Genomic DNA, 26,245 nt, shown 5'->3' with positions numbered 1-26,245 from the left:
TTGTACGGTCATCTCGGGGGCCTGGGGGGACGGGGACAAGGGGACACTGAGACGTAGGTGGCAGGACGCCACGTCTTCCTGAGCCAGTGTCCGTCCGCTGGACGTGGGGCAGACTCGGGGCTGGCCGGGGCGCCGTCTCGAGACCCCAGCATCCCTCCCTCTCCCCCGGTGCGGGAGGGGCCCTGCTGTGGGGTCTGTCCCTGGGGCAGGGCGGGAGGCTCAGGGTCAGGGGCGCGGTCTGCGGGGGTTGCCAAGGTCAGACTGGGGCGAAAGGCCCCGCGGGCCTCATGTCCCCGTGGGCCTCTGCACCGGGTCAGCTCTGGGCGGACCGTCAAATGGCTGTGTGTGGCCTCGGAGGTCCAGGGGGCCCCTACCCCACCCCTGAAGGGGCACTGGGCAGGCCTGGAGGGACCTCCTGCTGGGGGCACGGGAACGGGTGGGCTCCCACATGTCTGCAGGACCCCCAAAGTGCCGCTCTCCCGGGGTGCCCTGGAGCCCCGGGGTCAAGGTAAAGGGGCCGGGGTGGCCGGGAGAGGACCCTCTTCCTCTCTGCAGTCAAGATGGACAGACGCGAGACTCAGGGAAGGGGGTCCTCTGCCCCCTTTTCTCCTGGGAGGGGGCACGACCCGACCTTTGGCCCCTCCCCCAAGCTGCCCCACGCGGGCACCCTGTGGAACGGGTGTGGGGGGCAGGCGGGCCCAAGGGGGGCACTCGGGGGGCCGGGGCACAGGGGGGCTGCGGGGCCCCACACCTGGGCCTGGTGGCTCCCCCCGCGGCTGGCTCTAGAGTCCCGGGCACAGGGCCGCCCACTGACTGGGGGGTCGGCACCGCACTGCAGGGGGTCTAAGAGGTGCCCGCTTCCCGTCTGGGCGCCTCTGGGCCCAGCAGCAGGGATGAGCCCGCGCGGAGGGCTCGGTGACGCAGAGGTCAGGAAGGGGCTCCCAGTCCCGTCCCGGCAGCCGTGACCTCACCCAGCCGGGCGGCAGGAAACATCTGGTTCACGCCCCCCAGCCCCCCCATTTCTCCTGGTCGCCCGGGTTTATTTATGGAGCCGCAGGGCCGGCCCCACAGACCTGGGCCTTTCGACCCAGCTGACGGTGACCACGGCCACCCTGGGGCGCAGGCCCTGGGTCAGGTCACTGGTTTCCCAGGAGCGGCTGGGGCTGGGGAGGGGGCTCGCAAATGCAGCAGGGGGCACGGGGGGGGGGGGCTGCACTTGCCGGGGGAGCCCACCAGGGCTTATGACCGCGGCTCACGGGGATCGAGGGGCGACTGTCCCCCTTCTGGGCACGCCTGTCCCTCTGCCCAGGCCTGCAGCAGCCCCCAAAGGGGCGTGTGGGGCTCCCTGAGCTCCCTGCAAGGTTCTGCAGACACATCGTGGGGTGCGTTGGGGGCTGCTTCCCAAGCCCGCTGGGGAAAAAGAATCAACCTGCAGGGGCCCGGGCAGCGCTGGGGGCAGAGACGCAGGGCTGGTGTCCAGTGCCGGGCGAGGCTGCCCGTCCCCCCCACCATGCCCCCTGGCCTGCTGGGAAGCAACAGAGACTCGGGGACGCCCCTGAAACGCCTGGCTTTCAGGGGATGGGGTATGGCCAAAGACAGCGCTGGGAGTCTGCAGAGAGGGCCTGGGCAGGGGTGAGGGGGTGGGGGCGAGGCCACAGAAAGAGCCTAGTTGGGGGGAGAGGAGGGTGGCGGAGGGGCCCCGCCCCCGTCTTCATTTTCAAGATCTCCACCACCCGTTCCATCTGAACCAGCCAGGACCCTTGGAGTAAGCACCGGCGGGCAGGGAGACCCCCGTGCACCCATGCACGGCCACTGCGGCCTGCAGGCCGGGGGGCACAGGCCCTGGGGCGAGGGGGGATACCCCCAAACACGCTCATCTGTCTGCCATGTGCAGCTGCCTCCTCAAACACACTGCGTTCCCCCCAAGCCCCGAGGAGGAGCGAATCCCACTGGAGAGGACAGCCAGGGGTCCCCACTCAACGCTGAGGCGCCGTGGGTGGTGACTACACCCAGCCCTCACGCCCCGCACGCCTCAATCCCCGGCCAGCCTGAACGAGCAACAAAAAAAAAAAAGCAAATTGTCCTTTTCTCCTCTCCGCCCCCGCCAGCCCCCAGGAGTTTCTGCGGCTCCAGAACTGTAAACAATTGGGCTATTTTCTGCTCCCCCGGGAAAGCCCGCAGCACCGAGGCCCTGTCCCCTACCACCGTCCCCCGAGCCCCGTGAGGGGCACCTCTGTACATTCACCAGGGAACGCCCGGCCCGGGAAGGGCGCCCCGTGGCATCCCCGAGATTGCACCTTCCTCCCGGTTTAAATACCCGCCCCCTCCCCGCAGCCGAGAGCTCAGAGCAAGCAAGACCCCCCACCCCACCCCTGCGCTCCCACCCACTCTCCCCAGTCTCCCCGCCCCGGCAAAATGCCATGGCCAGAGGGGGACGGGGCGGGGGGTGTGGGTCTCCAGGGCAGGTCGCCGGGGTGGGCAGTGGGCAGTTCCTGAGCTGGCCCTTGGGGGGCCTCCTGGGGGGGCACAGAGCACTCCGGGGCCAGAAGCGCCCCTGGCTAAGGTGGGCTGGGCTCCGGCCCCGCTCCCCAGAGGCCTCGTCCCAGAGAGGGGCCGTGTCCCCCCTGGTTTCCCGAGGGGGTGTCGGGCCCCGTGCTAGGGCCGGTAGATCTTGATGACGTCCTTGAGCGGCCGCCGGCAGATGGGGCAGCAGGGCCGCGCCTGGCGCTTCAGCCGCAGGCCGCAGCTGTGGCACAGACACATGTGTCCGCACGTGTAGATGACCGTGTCCACCTCGCCGTCGAAGCACACAGTGCACTCGCTGTTCTTGCTGCCCGCCGGCTCCGGGGGGCAGAAGGTGGGGGACACCGGGGGGCTCAGCGGGGAGCTGGGAGCCGTCACTGCAGAGAGAGAGAGAGCACAGGGCACACCATGGAGGCTCCGCAGCGGGAAGCCTGCGGGCAACAACCTGGGGCACCACGGCGGGGTCAGCCGGCCCCTCGCGGGCTGACCCCAAGTTCCAGGACCCCCCCCCTCTCTCTCTGGCTTTCAGTCCACATCTGGCAGTGCTCAGGGGTTACTCCCGGCTCTGCTCTCAGGAATCACTGCTGGCGGGGTTCGGGGGACCCTATGGCGTGCCGGGGATCGAACCCGGGTTGGCCGCATGCAAGGCAAGTGCTCTCCCCGATTTAGTATCGCTCCAGCCCTCATTTTTGTTTTGGGGGCCACACGGGGTGGTGCTCAGGGTTTACTCTCGGAACTGTGCTCAGGGATCAATGCCGGCAGGGCTCAGGGGACCTATGGGTGTGGAGGTAGAGCCCAGGGGCCCGCTGCAATAGGCTCCGGCCCCTTTCTTATGCTTGAGGTGCCCCTGGGGGTGGGGGGACTCTCCTCCCGCCCCCTGCAGGCACAGCCAGGGGGAAGGTGACGGAGATGCTTGGATTCAGGCCGGCTCGGCTCGGAGAGGCAGGACCCCACCCGGCGGGGCCCCCCTTCCTTACCCAGGGACGACTCGGAGGCTGAGGACGACTGGTTGACACTGAAGGCCATATCGGAGTCGCTGTCGTCCTGGGAGCCGCTCAGAGAGCCGGAGGGCGTGGTGTTGGCGGGACTAGACTGCAGCGTGCCTGGGGCCAGAGAGATCCCGGTAGGGCGGGGGAGGGGCTGTCTCGGAACCCAGCCGCGTGCACCCCCCCCCCCCCCCGCCTCCCGGAGCCTCAGTCCCGAACCCACACCATGGAGCCTCGGTCCCGAACCCACACCACGGACACCCGGGCTGCCGAGGCATCTGCCCCCAACATTTCCCGTTTTTGTTGAGGACACTTTGGATGGGGCCTGTCACTGGCGAGGGCCGGGGCGGGTGTGTGGGACAGAGTGCCCCTGCGGGTTCCGAGAACGCTCTCCCGGGCGGGGACAGGTCCTTCCCGGGCACCGCGAGGGCAGGTGGACGGGACCCCCCCGGCTGCTGGGGGCCGGGTCAGAGGCAGACGCCGCTTTCCCTTGCCTTCTTGCCCTGACCACACGAGAGGCCTCCGCTCTGGGGTGCTGGGAGGGGGATCAGGACTCTAGGCTGAGTTTTGTTTCTTTGTTTTGGGGACACCCCCGGAGGTGCTCTGGACTTACTCCTGGCTCTGTGCTCAGGGTGCCATATGGGGTGTTTGCGAATCGAGGCTGGGCAGCCCTGGATTGATTTTCTTTCCCCTACCCTTCATACGTGCCGCTGATGAGTGCGGGAGCACTAACACATACACCAAAGCCCAGAACTTAAAACAAAACAAAACAAAACAACAACGAAAAAAATCTGTTCCTCAGAGCAGCCTGCAGCTGGCCAGCCCCTAACACCAGCTGGTGCTGGGGGACCTGAGGGGTGCAGCCACAGCACTGGCCGAGGGCCGGGCCGGGCACTCGGGGCCTCTGTCCCGAATGGGACTGCGCGGTGTGCGGGGAGGGTTCCCAGCTGCTCCTTTGCGCACCGGGGCTGAGGGTGCGCGCGCACTCAGGGTCTCTGTCCCGAGTGGGGCTGTGCGGGTGTGTGCGGGGAAGGTTCCAGGTTGCTGCTTTGCACACCGGGGCTGGGGGCGCACTCGGGGCCTCTGTCCCGAGTGGGGCTGTCAGGTGTGTGCGGGGAGGGTTCCCCGGCTGCTCCTTTGCGCACGGGGGCTGGGGGCGCGCGCTCGCGGGCACTCACCGAGGAGGCGCAGCTGGCCCGCGGCCCCGCCGCGCACGGCGAAGAAGGCCCAGAGCGCCTGCGTGGTGTCCACGCACAGCAGGCGTCCGCGCGGGCGCCCGTTGACGCCCAGCAGCACGTCGCCGCCGGGCCGCAGCGTGAAGCTGAGCGCGTCGCCGCCGCTGGCCACGGGCCCGGCGCGGGCCACCACCCAGTACTCCTTGCGGTCCAGCAGGGCGTCGGGGTCGGCGGGCAGCTCGGCGGGCCGCAGCGCGCCCGGGTCGCACGACGTGATGCCGAAGGCCAGCGCGCCGGGCGCCGCCAGCCCCGGCCGGCCCACCTCCACGCACAGGCTCTCCCCGGGCCGCAGCGGCCGCTCGCAGAACACCAGCGTCCGGCCGCCGTCGAGCCGCGGCGCGCAGGCCACTTTGCGGTCGGCCGACAGGCTCACGTCGGGCCCGCGCGTGGCGTGGAAGCGCGCGTCGGCCTCCAGCAGCGCCGGCCAGGACGCGGGGCGCGCGCGCTCGCGGGGCGCGCCGCACGGGATGGCCGCGGCGGCCGCGCCGGGCGCGTCGGCGGGCGCGCGGCCCAGCGCCAGCTGGCCCAGCTTGGCCACCACCTGGTGGCTCTCCAGCTCGTTGTTGTCCAGGTTGGCCGCGTCGTGGCTGCTGGGCGGCGGCGGGCAGGCGCTGAAGCGGGCCTGGCCCAGGCGCGCGGGCGGCAGCGTGTCGGCGAAGGCGCTCTCTGCGGGGTGGGGGGGACAGAAGGGCGGTGGTGAGGGACCCCCGGGGTCCTGGCCTTGCCGCTCCCTCCCCTGCGGCTCTGCCCGCCCTCCACTGCCACCCCATCTCACTTGGTAAGTGGGAGGGGGTCACTCCGGGCGATTCTGGGGGCACCGCAGGATGCTGGGGATGCCAGCAAGCAGCACGTACCCCCTGTATTTTCCCTCCGTCTGGGGGCCATGCCCAGCCATGCTCAGGTGGGTATGGCTCTTGGCTCTTGCCTGTGCTCAAGGCTTACTCCCAGCTCTGTGCTCAGGAGACCAAATGGGATGCTCGGTTCGGACCCAGGCCAGCCGTGTGCAAGGCAAGTGCTCCCCGCCCTACACACACACACACACACACACACACACACACACACCGCTGTCCTATCCCACCTTCTTTCCCCCACCTGCTTTCAAGGATTTATGGCTTTGGAGGCTGTAACGTGCAGATCCCTAAATGTACCTCCCTCCTGTCCCCCCAAACACGGACTCCAAGGAAGAGGGCAGAGTTGGGGGTGGCGGGCCTGATTCTGGTGACGCGGGATGTTCCAAGGCCCCTGTGAGCAGCCAGTCTCCTGTGGGAATGTCACTGCCAGTGAGGGCTGCGCTGACCGCTCGGGGGACTGGGGCACAGAGAAGCCAGGGAACAGGCCTGGGGTGGCACAGCGGCTAAGAGGCACAGCCACCCGGGCTCCACTCAGTCTCCGGCTCTTCAAGTGCTGCCCTGAGGGAAGGTAGGTCACGGCCCTGTCTTCAGCGTCACCGTCACAGCTGGACACACAGCTGCTACCCAGCAGAGATACTGGTACCCGGGCAGGCAGGCCGCCCCCACAGAGGTGGGCCGGCAGGAGGTGGGACTCGGGCTGTGGGGTCACGCGGAGAAAGCAGCAAACAGGCCTTTCCCCGGCTGCTAGTGCACAGGAGGTCTCGCGTCCTGGAGGGGCTGGGGCCTAAGGGGTCTGCCCTGCATGCGCTGCCCCCCTCGGCACCTGGGCACCCCGCAGGGGCCACTCCCGCACAGAGCCCGGAGCAGCGGCTCAGGTGGACTCAGTCTAGAGAGCGGAAAAAGGCTTTCTTATTTCTTCTTGTTTTTTAAGTCACGGTTGTGATCAAAGACTCCTGAGAGGAGAGAGAAGTGTCCCCTAAGGGCCGGTTCAGGTGAAGCCCAAAAGCACAGGGGTGGAGCGGCCAGCGCCCATCTGATAACCGCCTTCACGCCTGGTGAGAGAGGAGGTTCATCTCAAACAGGAAATGAAAAGTTCTTTTTTTCCCATCCTCCAAAAGGACTCCGGGCTGTCGCTGAAACCCGCAGGGACTGGCTGTCCAACAGGGGGCGCTGCTATAGGCCCAGCTCACTTGTTTTCTCGAAACACTTTCCCTTTCTTTCTCTGTTGGTTTCTGGGCCACACCCAGGGGTGCTCAGGGCTTACTCCTGGCACTGCACTTAGGAATTGGTGCTGGGGGTTCCGGGACCCTGTGGGATGCCGGGGATGGAACCCAGGTTAGCTGCGAGGCAAACACCCTCCCCGCTGTACTATCGCTCCAGCTCAGACTTTCTCCTTCTTCCTTTTTTTTTTTTTTTTTGCATCACACCCGGCGATGCACAGGGGTTACTCCTGGTTCTGCACTCAGGAATTACTCCTAGTGGTGCTCAGGGGACCATATGGGATGCTGGGAATCGAACCCGGGTCGGCTGCATGCAAGGCAAACGCCCTCTCCGCTGTGCTATCACTCCAGCCCCTAGACTTTCATTTTTTTGGGGAGGCTTTTTTTGGGTCACACCTGGCGATGCTCAGGGGTTACTCCTGGCCCTGCACTCAGGGACTGCTCCTGGCGGTGATTGGGGGACCAAGTGGGACGCCGGGGATGGACCTCGGGTTGGCTGCCTGCAAAGCAGACACACTACCCGCTGTGCTATCGCTCCAGCCCTGAGACTTTCATTTTAGAAAAATAATCATCAGTAGCGATAGCACAGCGGTTGGGCATTCGCCTTTCACGCGGCCGACCCGAGTTCGATTCCTCCGCCCCTCTCGGAGAGCCCGGCAAGCTACCGAGAGTACCGAGCCCGCGTGGCAGAGCCTGGCAAGCTACCCGTGTGTATTGGATATGCCAAGAACAGTAACAATAAGTCTCTCAATGAGAGACGTTACTGGTGCCCGCTCGAACAAATCGGTGAGCAACGGGATGACAGTGACAGTGACAGTAGTGTAGTGGACGCGGACGACAGAGTCCAGACAGCATGGAAACTCGCCGTCCACACTGTCTGGGGCACCCCGTCAGCGGACCCATAGTATGTGAAGTAGATTCTCGGGCGTGGGTGCCGGGAGAGAGCAGCCCCGGCCCTGGACAGCCATGGAGTGGCTCCACGAAAGTCTGTAAGTCTGTAACACTACCTCATGGTGAGTCATTAAACATAAAATAAAATGATAATAGAAAATTTTAAAAAAGTGCCTTTGTGGGGCCAGCAGTGACGGCTCACGCCTGGGCACCTCCGGGGCCACCCCAGGGCCAGGCCTGGTGGTTCTGGTTCTGCGGGTCTCCAGACGGGCACCGGGCGATGCTGGGGTGGGCGCGCGGTGCCAGGAGGGAACAAGCCTGTGTCCCTCACCCTGGCACTGCCTCTCCGTCCCCTCTGCGTCTCTTTTTCTTCTTTCGTCGTCGTCATTAGTTTTGGGGCCACACCCGGCGGTGCCCAGGGGCCCCTGGGAGCTGCGAGCAGGCCTGGGGCCCCAGGATGGAAGCCTGTACTCAGCCCGGGGCAGGGCAGGGGGGCGGGGGGGCTCTCTCTGGCCCACTGTGACTGTGGGAAGGCAGGGTGGGGGGGAAGGGAGGAGAAACACCCACCGTAGCAGGAACTGAGTATGGGACTAAGTTCCTGCATGTCCTGATCATGAATCCTAGTTGGTAAGTTGAGGTGCTGGCGGGGGGGGGGAGGGGCGTGGTGGGACGAAGAGGGAGGGGGGGAAACCCACCCATCCTCCCTTTCTGCAGATGCATCCGATGCCAGGCAGCCCTGGGAGGGAACAGCGGGACGCTTCAGTCCCGAGCCAGCCGGACAATCAACTCCCTCTCGTCTCCTGGGACCTTCAGAAGGGAAACGAAGGGGCGCCCTCCTGACTGTAAAAGGCACCCTGGGCGCCCCGGGTGTCGCCAGGCAACAGCAGGAAACTCAGAGCCCCCAACAACGGGCCCCCCAATGATCTGCGAGGAAATGCCTTCCTGCCGCCTCTGCCCTGGGGCCTGCATCTGCGAATTGGGCTGAGGCCCGGGCCCAGGGGTGTCCCAGCAGGTGACGATGGCAAGTGGGGTGCCCTGTGCCACCTGACCCCGGGGCACAGGGGTCGGGGAGGGGCTAGAAAAGGACACGGACGTGGGAGAAGAGACCCGAGTCCTCATGGGCCAACCAGGGGCCAGCACAGGCTGCTTCCGACACAGCCGGTTTCCCTTACTTTCCCCCTTAGTTTGGGGGTCTCACTGGGTGGTGCTCGGGGATCACTCCTGGGGAGGCTTGAGTGCCCTACGGGGTACTGGGTACTGAGTCTGGGTTGGCCACGTGTGAGGCAGGCGCCCCCGCCTGCTGCTCCAGCCCCCGAGGTTTTGTTTCGGGGCCACACCCGGTGGAGCTTGAGACTTGCTTCTGGCTCAGCACGCAGAGATCTCTCCTGGTGGGGTCGGGGCCCATATGGGGTCTGGGGGTGAGGCCTGGCCAGTCTTTCCATGCGGTACTACCGCTTCATAGTTTTTTGGTTTTGGCCACACCCAGCGATGCTCAAGGGTTACTCCTGGCTGCATACTCAGGAACCTCTCCTGGCGGGGACCGGAGAGGTGGTGCAGTGGGTAGGGCACTTGCCTTGCACGCGCCCAACGGGGGCTTGATCCCCGGCACCGCATATGGTCCCTGAGCACAGCCAGGAGTGATTCCTGAGTACAGAGCCAGGAGGAACCTCTGAGCATCGCCAAGTGTGGCCAAAAGAAAAAAAAAAGGCTCCTGGCAGTGCTCGGGGACCACCTGGGGTGCTGGGACCTAGCCCGGGTGAACCGCGAGCAAGGCAAGCACCGAGTCCGCTCCACAGGTGTTCAAAGTCCTCGTCTACGGCAGCGACTGAGGCCGGGGCTGCTGGAGGAGCGGCCGAGGGGACAGGGGCAGGGGCCCTGCTCGGGGCAGATCTCGCAGGGCTTGGAAACCTGCGTCTCCCGCCGGCGGGAAAGAATGTGGGGGCAGGTGAGGGCAGGGTGGGGCGGGTGCCCAGCTGCCTGCCACCGTTCACAGTGCCCGCCCGTGTCTGGGTGGCTTCTTCCTGGGTTGGAGGCCACACCTGATGGTGCTCAGGGTTTGCTCCCAGCTCGGTGCTCGGGGGTCCTGCAGTGCCGGGGATGGAATTCGGGCCCCCCGTCTGAGGACACGCTCATTTTTTTTTTTTTTGCTTTTTGGGTCACACCTGGCGATGCACAGGGGTCACTCCTGGCTCTGCACTCAGGAATTACCCCTGGCCGTGCTCAGGGGACCATACGGGATGCTGGGATTCGAACCTGGGTGGGCCGCGTGCAAGGCAAACGCCCTACCCGCTGTGCTATCGCTCCAGTCCCGACACGCTCATTTTCCTGGTTTCTTACCTTCGATTCCTTGTGCCCTTTCGATAACACCGCCTGAACGCCTTCCTGAGCCATTGACAAACAAATGGGGGCTCAGAGAGGGTCAGCCATCTGTGCAAGGCAACACAGCTGAGTCACCTGATGCCAACTCTCCCCCCTTACTCAGGAGTCTCATGGGAGTGTGTGTGTGGGGGGGGTTGGAGTTTGAAGGGGCAGCCAGGGTGCTGCCCCAATATGCAGGGGTGGGGCTGGAGAGATAGGACAGCTTGCCTTGCGTGTGGGCCCCCGGGTTAGCCCCCGGCATCCCATAGGGCCCCCCGAGCACTGCAGGAGTGATTTCTGAGTGCTGAGCCAGGAGTAAGCCCTGAGCACCGCCGGGTGTGACCCCAAAACAAACACCATCAACAAAAAGATGCAGAGTTTAAGGAGCCGGAGCCCCCTGACCTCAGCCCGCCCCGGCAGAAGGAGAGGCTGACCGACCCCGGCCCCCAATCAGGGTGAGTCTCAGCTCCTGCGCTCCAAGGGAGGGGTGGACATGGGCACACAGGGACGCCGGCTCCCCTCCACGGTCTGCGCAGGCTGGCGGGGACCAGAGACGCACACGCGGGCACAGTGCTGGCCTTTCACGACCAGGCTGCCAGTCCGGGCCTCCAGACGGCCCCCGAGGCCGCCAGAGCAAGGTGCAGCACAGAGGTGTGGTCCCAAAGCAAAGAAGAACAGGGTGAGGGTGTGGGGGGGCACCTCAGGAGGGGCGGGGGCGGGGGGGCTTCCCTGGATTCTGGACATACGTGGACGCCTGTCAGAACATACACTCTGGGCGGGAAAGCCCAGGTCTGGAACACCTAGAGAAAAAAACCCCTAAGTACCGAGTAGCCCCTGATTATCACTGGGTGTGGCCTTAGAGCCAACCCCAAACCAAAACACACACACACACACACACACACACACACGCGTACACACACACACGCACACACACACGTGCGCGCACACACATACACACAACTGTAGCAATAGTAAATAGAACAGCAAGTAAGCACTTGCCTGCACACAGCCGGCCTGGGTTCGGTTCCAGCATCCCCTAGGCCCCCCCAGGCCCCCCCCAGGAATGATCCCTGAGTGCAGAGCCCGGAGTCAGCCCTGAGCACCACCAGGTGTGGCCCCAAACAAAACCGTTCTCTGAGCCAGAGAAAGCAGATGTGGGAGAGAAAGGGTGAGTGGGGGAAGGGCCGAGTGAGCCCCAGTGCAGAAGGCAGCTGGGGAGGTGCCCAGACCCTGGAGCCCTGAGCCTCGGTCTTCTCATCTGTACAGTGGGCATGGTGGGGTGACGTGGACCGCGACCTACCGAGCAGCTGCACCTCGTCGGTGATGCCGTAGACGTCGATGAGCGCCCAGAGCGGGCCGCCCACGGCCACGCCGCAGTGGAAGAGCACGGGCTCACCGTCGTTGACGCTGTAGAAGACGCGGCCGTGGCGGTCGGCCCAGTAGGCCAGCACCGTGTCGCGCAGCGCCAGGCTCTCGGGCAGCGCCTTGGCCCAGTAGCCGGGCCGCGTGACCAGGTCGGGGCAGGCGTACTTGGGGATGTCCTGCGCGCTCATGAGCGACGGGTCGTGCGCCGTGAAGCCGAAGCGCAGCGCGCCGCTCCAGCCGGGCCGCACGGCCACCAGGCGCAGGCGCACCTGCTCGTACAGCCGGATGGGCCGCTGCGTGAACGTGACGCCGTTGCAGAAGCTGTTCCGCCGCGTGGCCCGGCGCGAGTGGCCGTCCAGGCGCACGTTCTTGCCCTTGGCCTGCGCGTGGAAGCGGGGCGCCTCGCCCAGGGCCGGGCGCCGCTCGGGGCCGGCGCCGGGGCCGCAGCAGGGGCGCGTGGCCAGCAGGCGGGCGGGCGGGCTCGGGTCTGCGGGTGGGGGGAGAGACAGCGCAGGTTAGGTCCCGGCGGCACTCGGGGGCGCCAGCCCGCCCCTCCCTCCAGTGACCACTCTGCTTTCCTGTCTGGGGGTCGCCCCCTCCCCACCCCCGCAGAGCTCAGGGTTCGAGTTCAAAGCTGCACGTGGGGGGGCTGGAGCGATAGCACACCGGGTAGGGCGTTTGCCTTGCACGCGGCCGTCCCGGGTTCGAATCCCAGCATCCCGTAGGGTCCCCCGAGCACTGCCAGGAGTAATTCCTGAGTGCATGAGCCAGGAGTAACCCCTGTGCATCGCCGGGTGTGACCCAAAAAGAAAAACAAACAAAGCTGCTGGTGCTGACAAGTGTGCTCTCTCCCAGAGAGTCAGGAGGGGAGGGGAGAGAGGGACAAGCGGGCCCCACCTGTAAGGTGGACCCCAGGGGCCTGGAGCTAGCACAGTGGTTCGGGTGCGGGCCCAGCACACACAGCACTGGGTCTGATTCCTGGCACCGGGGGTGGAGGGCATTGAGCCACCCGCCAACTGTCTGAGACTCGCCCCCTGAGCACTGCCCGGGAGCCCTGGGAAAGTGGGTTCCCGGAGCGTGGCCTGAGGTCCCCGAAGCCCTGGGCGTGGCCGGAGCCTCGCAGCCAACCTGGACTTCATCACGCCAAATGTGCAATGAATCCTCCAGCCCCGCGCTGTGGAGGGAGGGGGACGCCCCGCCCCGCCCCCGCCCCGCCCCCCGCCTTCACGCCCCCGGCTGCTGTGTGGCAACTGGTCCCCGCTGGCCCGGTGCCAGGCAGCCGCCCAGCTGTTCCTCGGCCCTGGGCCAGTTGTCCCCGGTGTATCACGGCGGCGGCGGCTTCCCGGGAGGAAATCTGCCCCTGCCCGCCCGAGTCCGGAGTTCCAGGAAGAACTCGAGGCTGGGAACCAGGGGGTCCTCCTGCCCCCGCAGGGGCACCCACCCTGCACGCCCAGGTCCCTTCTCCAAGCTGGCAGCTGTCCCCAACCCCGTCCCCGGCATTCCGCTCTGTCCCCTGGCTCCACCTGGCTGTTCTGGCGTCTCAGCTTGAGGTCCCAAGTGTAACCCCCCGGCAACCCCTTCCTGGGCTCAGGAACAAAAGTTCCTGGTGGCTGGCACCGGGGTGGGTCCCAGGGAGACTCTGTCCCTCAGGAAAACGGCCAAGGGCTGGGGTGGGGTGGCAGCTGTCCTGCATGCAGCCGACCGGGTTGGATCCCTGGCACCACGCGCCCCCTTGAGCCCCGCCGGGTGTGACCCCTGAGCTCAGGGCCAGGAGTGACTCCTGAGCACTGCTGGGTGCGGCCCCCAAAGGACAACAACAACAGACAAAACCAAAGAGAGAGGGGAATCAGATGTGAGGTCTGACTGGCCCAGAGGGAGGAAGTGATGGGGCAGGGGGCTGGAATGGTGAGGCGGAGGGCGTGGGAGGAGGGGCCCTGCTTCAGTGTGAGAGTGGGAGCACAGACTTCCCCCGCCCCCGCCGGGGCCGCCAGCCGCCTCCTCTCTGGGAACAAGGCGTGTGGTGGGAGCAGGAATGAACCGGGCTTTATTTTTTTTGTTTTGTTTTGTTTTTTGGGTCACACCTGGCGATGCTCAGGGGCTACTCCTGGCTTTGCACTCAGGAATCACTCCTGGCGGTGCTCAGGGGACCATATGGGATGCTGGGAATTGAACCCGGGTTGGCCGCGTGCAAGGCAAACGCCCTACCAGCTGTGCTATCTCTCCAGCCCTGAACCGGGCTTTAAATTCTCGCTCTGGCATCCTCAGCTGTACAGACGCGCTCAACCGCCCTGGGGTCCCCAAACCAGACCTAGGTAGAGGGTGCGGGGGAGTCAGTCCGACTCCACGGGACCCCCGCAACCAGATGAGATCAGGGGGGTCCCGAGTGCATGCTCAGGGCACCCTGGCTCTCGCTCTGTCCACCTCATCTCCTTCCTGGGACAAGGACAGTGACAGGCCAGGGTGGCTGTGTCCTCTCGGGAACACGCCCCCCCAAGGCCAGGAGGGACCTTGACCACCGGCCTCCCTTGCCGTAGTGTCCAGGTCAGAGGCTTGGGTCACACCTGGCGGTGCTCAGGGGTCACTCCCGGCTGTCCTTGGGGGACCATATGAGATGCTGAGGACTGAACCAGGACCAGGGACATGTAAGGCCAACATGCTGCCCAGGGATGATCTCTCTAGTCCCAGAGGCTTGGCCTGCACGCCCCCAACACACACACACATGCACACACACATGCACACACACGCACGCACACACACGCACACGCTCGTCCCACGGTGCCCGCCCCTTTCCCCAGCCCTGCCTCATCCTCCCTTCTACAAGGAACCGAGGAAATGGCATTTGGAGCCAGAGGATGGCAGCAAACACGGCCGCATCCCACACCTTCCCATTGTTGGGGACTTCCAGGGGTAGGGAAGGGACACGCTAGCCCACTCTGCATGTTCCCTCTTTGTTTCCCTCCCTCCTGTTCCGGGGCGCACGGAATAATGTTCTGGTCCGAGTGCGGCTTCGTCTAACTTCCCAGAACAACGTGCGGGGTCGGTTTCTCCACTTCGCGCATCCCATCAGTGAGACCACAGAAGCTAAGTGTGCCCGGACGTCACGCTGCACACCGTCACCTTCGGGCCTGTTCAGGGCGACAGAGCCGGGACATGGGCTAGAGGCAATGCGCCCCGCTCTGAGTTCAGGCCCGGGGACCACAGAACAACCAAACAAACAAACAAATGCCACCCAGGATACGAAGGCGACGAAAGCTGTAAGTCTGTGTAGGCATCTCTCCCCAAACACACGTGCACACACACACACATGTTCCATGCATGATTCCCGATACACCAGGGCCTTCCTGGACCCATGAATGTCTGACCTCATGTGTGTATACATATGTGCAGAACCTATGTGTATACTATGTGTGCATACGAGTGTATGTGTGCATGCATGCAGGTTTGTGTACATCAGTGCGTGTGTGTACCTGTGTGTGCACACGTGTGTATGCATGCATGTGTGCACGTTGTGTGTGCGGGGACAAGGGGACGGACTTCTTTCCCGCCTCAGGACAGCCACGGCTGGCACTTGGCCGGGCTTCCTCCCGCCAGAGCGGGGCCAGCCCGGCGTGGCCTTGGGCAGCTCCCCTCCCATTGGTGGGTTTGAAAGGCTGCCCAGGTGGCCAACCGGCGCTCACCTCGGCCAGCGGCCAGCGCGGGCAGGGACACGCGCCCCGAGGCGCCTGCCAGCACTAGGGACTTTGTTCCCTGCTGCCTGGCCCAGCGGCCAGCACCCGGGGTGCCCAGGGGCCAGCCTGCGCCCCTCCTCTTTCCTCTGCAAACAAAGCCTGGTGTGGCCCCCAGGGGGCCTGGAGACCAGGGCGCGCCCCTCCCCCTCCCCCCAAGTGTCACCCTCTGGGCTCAGTTCCCAGGGGCTGAGGTCATCCGATACCCGCAAAGTGCTCCCGGGAACCAGGACTCCCCCAGCTGACCCCCACCTGCGTGTGTGCCTGTGTGTGTGTGTGTGTGTGTGTGTGTGTGTGTACACTCCCCCCACACACCCCAGACAGAGGTCCCCTCCTGACACTCGGACCCAGGCCTGGGAAACCGCAAGCTCAGAGGCGTGGGCTCCGGGGTTGGGCCCCTCTGCCTGCTGCCAGCCTGTGTCTTCGTTCCTTCTCGACCGCAACACTTCCTCCATCTGACATCCGCTCCCTGCCAGGCCGGCGTGGGCTGCAGGGACACCTGCCCCCACAAGTCACAGGCTGTCCCTGCCGGGAGCCAGGACCCCAGCAGGGGGATGGACGCCGGCAGGGAGGGGCAGGAGGGGGCAGCTTCTGGGGTGAAGGCTGAGCCCTTCTGCGGAGTGAGGAAACGGGAGGAGCTGGCAGGACGGGGAGGACTCTCTGGCAGGAAAGGGGTGGCGGTGAGAAGGGGCTGAGCGAGTCATGTGGAGCCGAGCTGGGGTCTGGAGGCCAGGGCATATTACAAAGGGTCTTAAAGGCAGGGCAGTGGAGGTTAAGGTGCCCCATGACTTGGCAGATGGCTGAGAGGCCGGTAGCAGGGAAGGAAAGCCCAGAACCCAGAACCTCTCTAGAGACGCAAGCCCTGAATCTTGCCCTGAGGAGAGTCCTTCTCCCCACACCCCGCCCCCTATCTTCCTGGCTGGGTGCAGGAGTGAGAAACTGGCCGGCTTTGAATGCCGCTTCCAAGGGCTGGCACGGCTGGCAGGTCCTGGCCCGGGCTGCGGGCAGCTGCCCGCCGAAAACCCAGCGGCTGCCCGGTGTCGCCTTCTCGCGGCTTCAGGACCTGTTCCCGCAGACCCTGAGCCCCACGGCCCAGCTGGACTTCCCAAAGCAACAGAAGCACTCTCGGTGTCTGTGGGTCAGAGCCGAGGTGGGCAGCAGACGCCCCCCACCCCCCCACCCCCACGGCGGGCTGATCTCGCTCCTCCCGGACAGAGAGCACTAGATCGCGTCCAGGGAGCAGGCACTAGTGGCCGTCACCCAGCACCGCCCGGCCCAGGCCCAGCCGCAGGTGTGAGAGAGCTGAGTGTGACTGTCAGACCCCCTGAATGCCAGACCCCAATGTCAGCCCTGTCACTGTTCAGAGCCCTTCCCCCATCAGACCCCCGCTGTCAGACCCCCCTCAGTGGCGGGGCCCCTCTCACCGTCGGACACCCCAGCCTAGCGCCCTCCTGACTGGTCACCCGTCTTTCAGCCAAAGGGTGCGTGCCCGAGCCTCGGTCTGGGGCCTCTGGGACGGAGGAGTGTGCACAGGAGGGAGGGGCATGGTAGGAGGAGAGGAGCAGGGCCCAGCGTCCCCAAGGCCTGGCAGTGCCACCCGGGCGGGCATGACAGGACGGCGACTGGCCGCTCCAGCAGGCAGGCCTAGGGCCCCAGGGGACTCCGGACCCTGCTGGCCAGGAGGAGGCTGAAAGCACTGGGGGCTGCCAGGGCCACAGGCGAGTACGCGGACGCCGGGGGACCTGGATTTCAGGGAGGAGGGCCCTGAGTGCTGTAGGGACAGGGACAGGCCCTGAGTGCTGCAGGGACAGGCCCTGAGTGCTGTAGGGACAGGGACAGGCCCTGAGTGCTGTAGGGACAGGGACAGGCCCTGAGTGATGTAGGGACAGGCCCTGAGTGCTGTAGGGACAGGGACAGGCCCTGAGTGCTGTAGGGACAGGGACAGGCCCTGAGTGCTGTAGGGACAGGCCCTGAGTGCTGTAGGGACAGGGACAGGCCCTGAGTGCTGCAGGGACAGGGACAGGCCCTGAGTGCTGTAGGGACAGGCCCTGAGTGCTGTAGGGACAGGGACAGGCCCTGAGTGATGTAGGGACAGGCCCTGAGTGCTGCAGGGACAGGGACAGGCCCTGAGTGCTGTAGGGACAGGGACAGGCCCTGAGTGCTGCAGGGACAGGGACAGGCCCTGAGTGCTGCAGGGACAGGCCCTGAGTGCTGTAGGAACAGGGACAGGCCCTGAGTGCTGTAGGGACAGGGACAGGCCCTGAGTGCTGCAGGGACAGGGACAGGCCCTGAGTGCTGTAGGGACAGGCCCTGAGTGCTGTAGGGACAGGGACAGGCCCTGAGTGATGTAGGGACAGGCCCTGAGTGCTGCAGGGACAGGGACAGGCCCTGAGTGCTGCAGGGACAGGCCCTGACCGGGGGTAGCCAGTGGACATGGTGTGTGTGTCCTGCCCACCTCAGACAGGGCCAGACGGAGGTGCGACCCCCATTCCCATCACAATGCCTTGCCCACCCCCCCCCCCCCGACACCTGACACTCCCCCGCTCCAGCTCAGAAACATTTGCCCGACTCTGAGAAGACTGATGGGGAGCCGGAGACCCTGTGAGGGGCAGGAGGCTCCGGCGGCATTCTGTGCCTCAGTTTCCCCATCTGTGAAGTGGGTGCAAACCTCCAACCCTGCAGGAGTGGCAGGAGGACCATATAAGTGAGAGATTTATTTTTTGTGTGGCGGGGAGGGGGGGGGGTCCTGCCCACAGACAGGAGATGCTAGACCCTTGGGTCACTCCTGATGCTCCGGTGGCTGTGCTGCCTCTCGGGCCCCTTGTAGCTGTAGCCCCCCCCCGCTTCCCTGCAGTTAGGAAGTTTCTCCTCCAGCCGAGCTGAAAGCTGGGCGGGGTGGCGGCCACCTGCCGGTCACACTGAGTCTCTTCCGAGCCTCAGGGATCCGGGGGCAGCTTCCGAGTCCCAGGGCGACCCTGGGGGGGCGACAGCACAGTGGGGAGGGCATCTGCCGTGCACGTGGCCGACCTGAGTTCAATCCCTGGCCCCCGAGCTTGGGTCCCCTGAGCCCCACCAGGAGTCAGCCCTGAGTATCGCCGGGTGTGGCCCCCAGATCAAAGGAATACAGAGGGGCCCCTGGGCCGAGCGAGGGGCGGGGGGGTGTCTGGGTCCCCTGGGGCAGAGTCGGGTCTCACTGTGTTGCCCAGGAAGTGGCCATCACGTGGGCAGTGCCCTGGCCGACCTCCGCAGCTGGCCCATGACGCATCCGTCGGGTCCTGGAGGATTATCTGCTGGGCCCAGTGAGCCCTCGGTCACCAGGGAGCACCCACCACCCCCGCTGGGCATCTCCAAAGGGGACCGGACTGGAATCTGCCGGCTTTTCCAAAACCCTCTTCCTGCCTCCAGACCCGGCAGTCACGCACCCTGTATCACCCTTCAGCAACCTTCTTCTAGCAGGGATGCTGTGTGACCTTGGGCAAGTTGCTTTCCCTCTCTGTGCCTCCCTCCTACCTCCACCATGAGACAGGACAGAGGTTCGCATCCCTCGCCCAAGGCTGGTTCTGAGGGCCTGTGCCCTGCTAAGAAACACATCCGGATGCGTCTGCCTGGCCCATGAGTCTCTGTGGCAGGGCCCGGAGGCCTGGCATGCTGGTGGGTAAATGGGGCAAGGTGGACCCAGGGGTGCTGCTAAGGACTCTGCCAGGCAGGGGTGTCTGGGGGCTGCCTGGAGTGGGGGTGGGCGGGAGGCTGCCCTGCGCTGCTCGCAGCTCACCCAGCAGGTCTGTTAGGAGCCTTGGGGGAGGAGAAAGGGGTGTGGGTTCAAGTTCAGTGTCCAGAGCACGATCCCAGGGGCCGCGTCTGCCCCTAGTCGGGGCTGGGGATGTGCCGAGCTCAGCACTTGCCCTGAGAGCCGTCCCCAGCACCACACACAGACACACACACGGACACATGCACACGGACACACACAGACATGGACACACACGCATGGACACACACACACACATGGACACACAGACACACACATGGACACACAGACACACACATGGACACACACACGGACACACACACACATGGACACACACGAACACACACACGGACACACATGGATATACACAGACATACACACAAACATACACACAGATACACAGACACACACATATCCACACAGACACAGACATAGACACACACACACCGACATACACAGATACAGACACACACATAGACACGGATACAGACACACATAGATACAGATACACAGAGACACACACAGACAGACACACATGGATACACACACAGACACACAGATACATGGAGACACACACCAGACACACATAGACACACGCAGACACAAACACACACAGAGACACAGAGACATGATCTGGGAGTCTGAGCGACAGCACAACGGGGAGGGCTTTTGCCCTGCGTAAGCTGGCCTGGGTTCAGCCCCCCGTGCCCCTTATAGCCGCCTGAGCACCCCCGGGTGTGGCCTCCAAGCAGATTCAGAGCCAGGAGTAAGGCCTGAGCACCCCCGGGTGTGGCCCCCAAGCAAAGAAACAAACAAAACTTTCCCAAAAATCTAGACTTGGGAATCCTTTTTTTTTTTGCTTTTTGGGTCACACCCGGCGATGCTCAGGGGTCACTCCTGGCTCTGCACTCAGGAATTACTCCTGGCGGTGCTCAGGGGACCATATGGGATGCTGGTAATCGAACCCAGGTGGGCCGTGTGCAAGGCCAATGCCCTCCCCGCTGTGCTGTTGCTCCAGCCCCAACTCGGGAATTCTTGACCTGCCTAGGACGGAGCTGGGCGGGGAGGCTCGGGTGGGGGTGAAGGCTCGGAGAGGTGGGGGCTGCCACTCGCTGACCGGCTGACCCCTTCCCCTGCGCGCTCAGTACCCCAATTCTGGAAACTTCCGAAGGCCTGCGGCCCGCCCTCCTGGCTCTCACCACACACCTGGCCTGGCTTCTATTTTGGGCTCCGGCAGGAGCTCGGTGCAGCCACAGTCCTGAGCGCCCCGGCGTGTCCCGGGCGGCTGCCGTGTCCCAGGAGGACGGAACTGCAGGCCACAGGCCCTGAGGCCCCAGGGAAGAACACCACCTGCACGCCTCCCACAGCCTCGCTCCTCTCCCGGGTGCCCACGCGTGCCTCATCTCCCCCCTCATCAGCCCCCTGGGCGGGGGGCGCTGGGGGCACACTGCCCGCTCCTTCCCTTTTCTGGGGAATTCCTTTGCTTTCTGCTCCGACCTGGACGGCACCCTCTCCAGGAAGCCCTCCTTCCTGCTCTTACCCGGCCCCCTCCCCACTGAATATCCCCGCCCTGGCCTTGCTGGCTGCTGCCTCTGGACCCAGTCCCTGGCCCCAGGCGGGACCCCTGTGTCCAGCGCAGAGCCTGGCCGGGAGGGTGGACGGAGAGAAGGAAGCCGTCAGGTGTGACCCTCAGGGCCAGCTCCTCGCTGGGTCACAGGTTGGAGGCCCCCGGGAAGTGCTGCCCCTGCCCTCTGCTTCCTTCCTGGCCGGCCGCAGGGACCCCGGCCGGGTCTGGGACCTCCCCCAGCTGATGGCGGCAACCGTGCCTGGGCCTTTGGGGGCCTCGGCCTGACATCATCCACCTAACCCGACTCCGGGGTCAGCAGGAAGCGGGACAGACAGACAGACACGCACACACATACATGTACACACATGCACACACATGCATGCACAAGCACACACACATGCGTGCACACATGCACACACATCCCTCCAGGTGCAGAGTGGGGAAACTGAGGCTCGGGGCGGGACGTCTGTGCCCAGCCACATCCGGCTAAGGCTGGGCCCAGGCAGCTGGAGTTGGGGCTGCCTGTGAGCTGGGGGGGGGTTCGGGGGGAGGGGCTGAGGGCCCCTCCTGCTCCCCGGCGCTTGCCTGGGCAGTCCGAAGCCCACGTCCACTGTCCACCACTGTCCTGTCATCCTGTTGAGGTCAGCTGAGGGGCCAGGGGCAGAGAGCAGCGGGCCGGCCACTCTCCTGGCATGGGGCCGGCCCGGGCTTGACCCTGCGCACTGCAGAGGGGGCCCCACGCCCTCCAGGAGGGATCCCGGAGCACAGAGCCAGGAGTCCGCTCTGAGCACCGCCGGGCTGGTCCAACGCCCGTATCCCAACAGCAAGCACCCCCACCGAAAGATCAGTAAGCCGGGCACGCTGGGGGTCGCGGTGCCACCCCGGCCCCTCACACCTGTCACCCTGTCCTACCAGAACTTTCCCCGCCCCATGAGGGCTGCGCCCACACTGGAAGGCGCCCAGGGAGGGCCCCGGTCAGGTCCTGCGACGGCAGGTGCGAGAACAGGAGCAGGCTTGGCGGGTGGAGCAGAGCAGAGCAGACCCCGGCCTGGTCACCCTGAGGCATAGGAGGCCCTAAAGGCTAGTGGGGGAAATGGGAGTGGGGAAGGACGTGCCCGCACACGGTGCCTCCTCCAGGAAGCTCTCCCAGGTCTCACAGCCCCACCTCCCCCAGTTCCCACCTTTCCAGCAGGGGGCGGTAGCGGGCGTGGAAGGCCCTGGCTCCGCCGAGAGTGGCTCCCTGCCCCCACTCGGGCTGACAGCCTGGAGACTTCAGGGCCGGGAGGAAGCGGCCCCAGGACAGCCCGCGCAGGCCTCTCCTCAAGTGGAGGCTCCGAGAGTGGCTCCTCAGGAGCTGCTGGGGGAGGGCGGCAGGGAGGTGGGGGCCGGGGGCCGGGGCCGGGGCTGGGGGCTGTCCTCTGTCTGGGGGCTCCAGCCTGGATGCATCCCTGAGCCCCACCGGGAACGGCCCCAAAGTCAGAATAGGGGGGCAGGTCCTGGGAGCACCCCTGCCCACTGCTCCAGTGGCGGCCGGGGTGCAGCTGACCCACCCCTGCTGGGCAGTGCCAGGAGGGAGGGCTGGGGGGGGGAGGGCCGCAGGCAGGGGCACCTGGCACTGTGCTCAGAGCTCAGCCCCCACCTCCCCCGCCCCGAGCGCCTTTGCCCGCCACCTCGCAGAGCCCCCGGTGGCACAGGGCTGGGGCATTAGCGCCCCCAAATGACGCTGGCTCTGAGGAATTGCAGCCAACAAGAACAGTGCTCGGAACGCCCCTCGGGGCCTGGCACCCGGCAGCACCTGCCCCCCCTCCCCCAGCTCAGGGGCTGCCCCAGAGGGCAGGGGAGCGAGCCAGGGGCTCGGCCAAGCCAGGGCCACTCAATCATTACACCCAGCGTCCAGTCTGAACGGCGCATTCCTCCCGCCAGAACTGCGCTCCTGGCAAGGGCAGGAAAGGGGGTTTCTCCTCCCAGCCCCTGCCCCCACCCCTCCCTCCTCTCCTTCCTGACCCCCACCCCTGTCTGCTTCCAAAATCCAGGTTGAGGACGGAGTGAGGGCTCCGGGGCAGAGCGCACCCGTGCCCTGCCTGGGGGGGGCGGGGGCCCAGGTTTGATCCCTGGGATCACAGGGTCCCAGGCACCATTTGGAGCAACGCTTGAGCACTGATCTGTGAGGAGTCTCAGTCTCAGGCACAACCAGGGGTGGCCCCCAAACCAAAACAAATAACGGCCCCACCCCCAATCCGTAGTCAAGCTCTTGAAGCCAGGCACGAGACACGCGTGGGCCCACGGTGACTGCAGAGTGGGGCGGGCATCTGCCTTGCACGCGGCCAACCTGGGTCTGACTCCCCCCCTCACCCCAGTGCCCCATATGGTCCCCGGGGTCCCGCCAGGATTGACCCCTGAGTGCAGAGGCAGGAGTGAGCCCTGGGCACCGTCAGGTGTGGCCCCACGTCCAACACTAAAACCAAAACCAAAGTCGATACGGATGTACAGCAGAAGGCGGGCCTGGGTCTCTAAGTTGCAGCTCGGCACTGCCTGGCTGTGAGTCGAGGCAAGTGTCTTGGCCTCTCTGTGCCCCTGTGTGTCATGCGGGGGAGAACGGGCACCTTCTCGCGAGAGATGAGAGCGCAAGCTGGAGGGAAAACAGACGCGTGTGCGCGTGTGCGGGCCCGGTGGGAAGCTTACGAGCGTGAGAACGGGCGGGGCCGCCTGCACTCTCACCCTCTCTATCTCAAGGGTGCGCATGCACACACACACATGCACACACACACACACACACACACACACACACACACACACACAAGCACGGTCATCTCCTCTTCACGCTCCCGCGGTGCCTCCCCTGTCTCTGGCACTTCCTCACTGAACACAGGACCGCGCCATGTGTGTGCGGGGCGTCCCATAAACGCTATCTGGAACTGGGCTGGGGAGGTTCTGCATCAGCGCAGCGCCCGGGGACTTCGGAGCTCCGGGCACCCGGCTCTCAGGTCTGGTTCTGCCAGCTGAAGGCGGGCGTCCGCCTCTGGGCAGCCCCTGCCGTGTGGGGCGGTGGCCGCGCGGTCAATCGTCCACCTGCACAGTCTCTGTGTGCGGACGCTGCTCGGGTGCTCACCAGACAGGAGTGAATCCAGCAGGCAAAACCCACCCCGGCGGCGGCGGCGGCAGCGGTGGGGGGCCCCTGGGAAAGCGCCACCACAGGGCAGCGAGCGGGTGAGGGGTGCGGCGGGCTCAGGACGAGACTCAGGTGGGTCGCGCGGGCCACGGCGGGAGAGACCTGCAGGAAGACCTGGAGAAGACGAGGGGTGGCCCCGCGGGGGGCCGGGGGAGAATGTTCCAGAAGGAGGGTGCCGCCGATGCAGGAGCCTTCAGGAGACGCGTGTTTGGCATGTAAATGAGGCCACATATGCAGGCAGGCTGGCATGGAGTGCAGGTGCCTGGCAGACGCGCGCTCTCTATTTCAGGGCCCGTGGAAGGAACCCCCGCATATGTGCTTTCCTGAGCGCCACCGTGCGCGGCTCCAGCAGGGCCCGGCTGAGCCAAGTGTTCTCTCAGCCGAGGATTCAGGCGACGTGTGAGCGCCACCACCGGGTTCTGAGCGCCTGCCAGGCACCAGGCTCGGGGCCGGGCAACCATGGATACAAGACGATCAAGGCGCAGGCTCTGTCCTCAGGCAGCCCTGAGGCTCGGCTCGGAGTGGGGGCGGTGACGAGGCAGTGTGGTCGGACGAACGGGCAGAAACTTCAGAAGGGATCGAGGTGGCCAAGCCGACGGCGGAGTGGGGCGTGGGTGGTCAGGGAAGGCGGCCTGGAGGAGGGGGCCTCTCGGCTGTGGCTTGGGAAAGGTGGGGCAGGAAAGAGACGACCCACTGCCCACCCCCTAGGGGTGGGGGGCGGCATCGCATACTGAGCACGGGGGGAGGGGGGGGGAATCAATGACAGCCCGCGGTCCTGTCACCTGCTGTCGCTTGGGAATGCCAGCCCTGCCCCTTCCTCAAACTGGGAGCGAACTTCCCTCCCTGGGCATTGACAGACAGCCAGGGCCGGACCCGCGACACAGCCCCCCCAGCTCAGGGGCGGCGGGTCCAGCGGGGCGGGTCCAGCGGGGCGGGCACCAGAGAGAGCCCCATCCCCCGCCTGTGTGAGTCCTCTACCTGCCGCCCGGGAGCACAGAGAACACTCCTCAGGAAGATTCTAGAGAGCCCGGGGTCTGGGGATGTGGGGGGTGGGGGCTGCTACATCATCCGGGTCAGGCGTCACGCGCAGGAGGTGGGCGCCTCCCTCTGGAAGCCCCCCCGGGTTGGAGTCTCATAGTTGCCACTGACTGGCTGGACTGCACCCCCCACCACCACCACTTGCTGGAGACGCCCCCTCTCAGAATTTGGCGTGTTGTGGCCCCACAGCCACCCAGAGGCTTGGGGAGCAGGAGGCTGCTCGCCTGCTAGCTGGGACCACCCGATCACAGCCCAGAGGGGCCAGAACTCTGAATGCTGGATCTGAAGCCCGGCAGGGGTTTGGGGGGGGGGGTCGTGAATCACAGCAGAGACTGGAGAGCAGCCCCCCCCCTTTCCCTCTGAGCTGGCCCTCAGGACGAGGACACAACACACCTCCCAGCTTCTCCCCACAGGAAGAGACAAAGGCCCCCCTCCAGGAGTCTCGGGATGCAGGGGGTGGGGGGAAGCGGGCAGTCACACACAGACTCGCCCACCAGGGCTGTCACCCTGGGTGAGTTATCTGCATCCCTCCTCGCCTCAGTTTCTTCATCTGTACAACCGGGGTGCACATCGTGCAGCCAAGCTGGACAACCAGGTAATGCAAGGGGGGGGGCGTGTCAGATCCCAGCTGTTCCGGGGCTGCCAGGGTTCCCTGGGAAAGACCTTCTCTACTTTACATCCCACTCCCCTCCTTCTCCGGACCCGTACTCCGGCCCTGGAAATGCTGGGGTGCCTCCAACTAGGGGGCGACGCTCTCTGCATCGAGCACTTCCTGGGGGGGCAATGACGGAGCACAGGGTGTGGAAGCGAACACGGGGTGGGGGAGCGCAGCCCGGCGCGCGGGCAACGTGGCCGAAATCAGGCAGCATGTACCACGGGGGCGCGGGGTGGCTGGAAAGCGGGGTGCCCCTGCGAGCACCCTCATCCGACACACACACGCGCGCGCACACACACACGCGCGCGCGCACACACACACACACACACACACACTCACGCACACGCTCAGCAGCTGCAGCCTTGTCATCCCCACAACAGGCGGCATCAGGCTGTTGAAAGCCCCCGGGGGAGCTCCTCGGTCACCCCCCGCGGGGCCCCCCAACCCGGGCTCCTCCATCGCGCCCCCGGACCTGAACAAAGGCGGGGGTGGGGGCTGGGGTGGGGGTCGCGCGGCATCACCCCTGGGCGCATCTGGCCGCAGCCCGGGGGACCGAGGACGGGGGTCCCCCAGGTAACCGGGACGCGGTGCCCGCCCTGCCCGAGCGCCGGGCCCGGCCGCGCGGCTGCCCGCGGAGTCGCGGGCCGGGGGTGGGGGGCACCGGGATCTCCAGCCCGCTGCGCGCCCGGGGCGCTGCCCAGCGGGGTCGGCGGCTCTCCGCGGAAGGCGCCCCGGGCACCCCGATCCCGCCCCGGGGGCGAGGGGCCGCCGCGCGCCCCGGCGTACCTGGCAGGGTCCGGTGCACCGTGTTGCCCATCGCGGCGGCGGGCGCGGCGCGCGGGGCGCACGGAGCCTAGGCGGCGGGCGGCGCGGGCGCCGGGGCCGGGCGCGGGGGCATCGCGCCGCACGGGCGCAGC

At 65.9% G+C, this 26,245-nt stretch overlaps 1 protein-coding gene across 1 annotated transcript; it reads right to left on the bottom strand.

Annotated features, from left to right (window-relative positions):
- Positions 1-26,245, bottom strand: NEURL1B (neuralized E3 ubiquitin protein ligase 1B). Its single transcript, XM_055127474.1, has 5 exons — positions 26,115-26,245; positions 11,365-11,916; positions 4,688-5,410; positions 3,501-3,626; positions 1-2,900 (listed from the first exon to the last, which is right to left on the bottom strand). The coding sequence occupies exons 1-5, from the start codon at positions 26,143-26,145 to the stop codon at positions 2,656-2,658; spliced, it is 1,677 nt and encodes a 558-aa protein (XP_054983449.1). The 5' UTR covers positions 26,146-26,245; the 3' UTR covers positions 1-2,655.

The sequence above is a fragment of the Sorex araneus genome, chromosome 2 (genome assembly GCF_027595985.1).
Source record: "Sorex araneus isolate mSorAra2 chromosome 2, mSorAra2.pri, whole genome shotgun sequence".
In the NCBI taxonomy this organism is placed as follows: domain Eukaryota; kingdom Metazoa; phylum Chordata; class Mammalia; order Eulipotyphla; family Soricidae; genus Sorex; species Sorex araneus.
The sequence above is the reverse complement of the archived record's forward strand: the minus strand, read 5'-3'. Positions and strand labels throughout refer to the sequence as shown.

Coding starts and splice junctions, on each gene's coding strand:
- NEURL1B (XM_055127474.1), bottom strand. CDS start 26,145: ATGGGCAACACGGTGCACCGGACCCTGCCAG. Junction 3,627..4,687: donor GGGCCAGCTGCGCCTCCTCG/GTGAGTGCCCGC, acceptor CTCTGGCCCCAG/GCACGCTGCAGTCTAGTCCC. Junction 2,901..3,500: donor AGCCTCCGAGTCGTCCCTGG/GTAAGGAAGGGG, acceptor CTCTCTCTGCAG/TGACGGCTCCCAGCTCCCCG.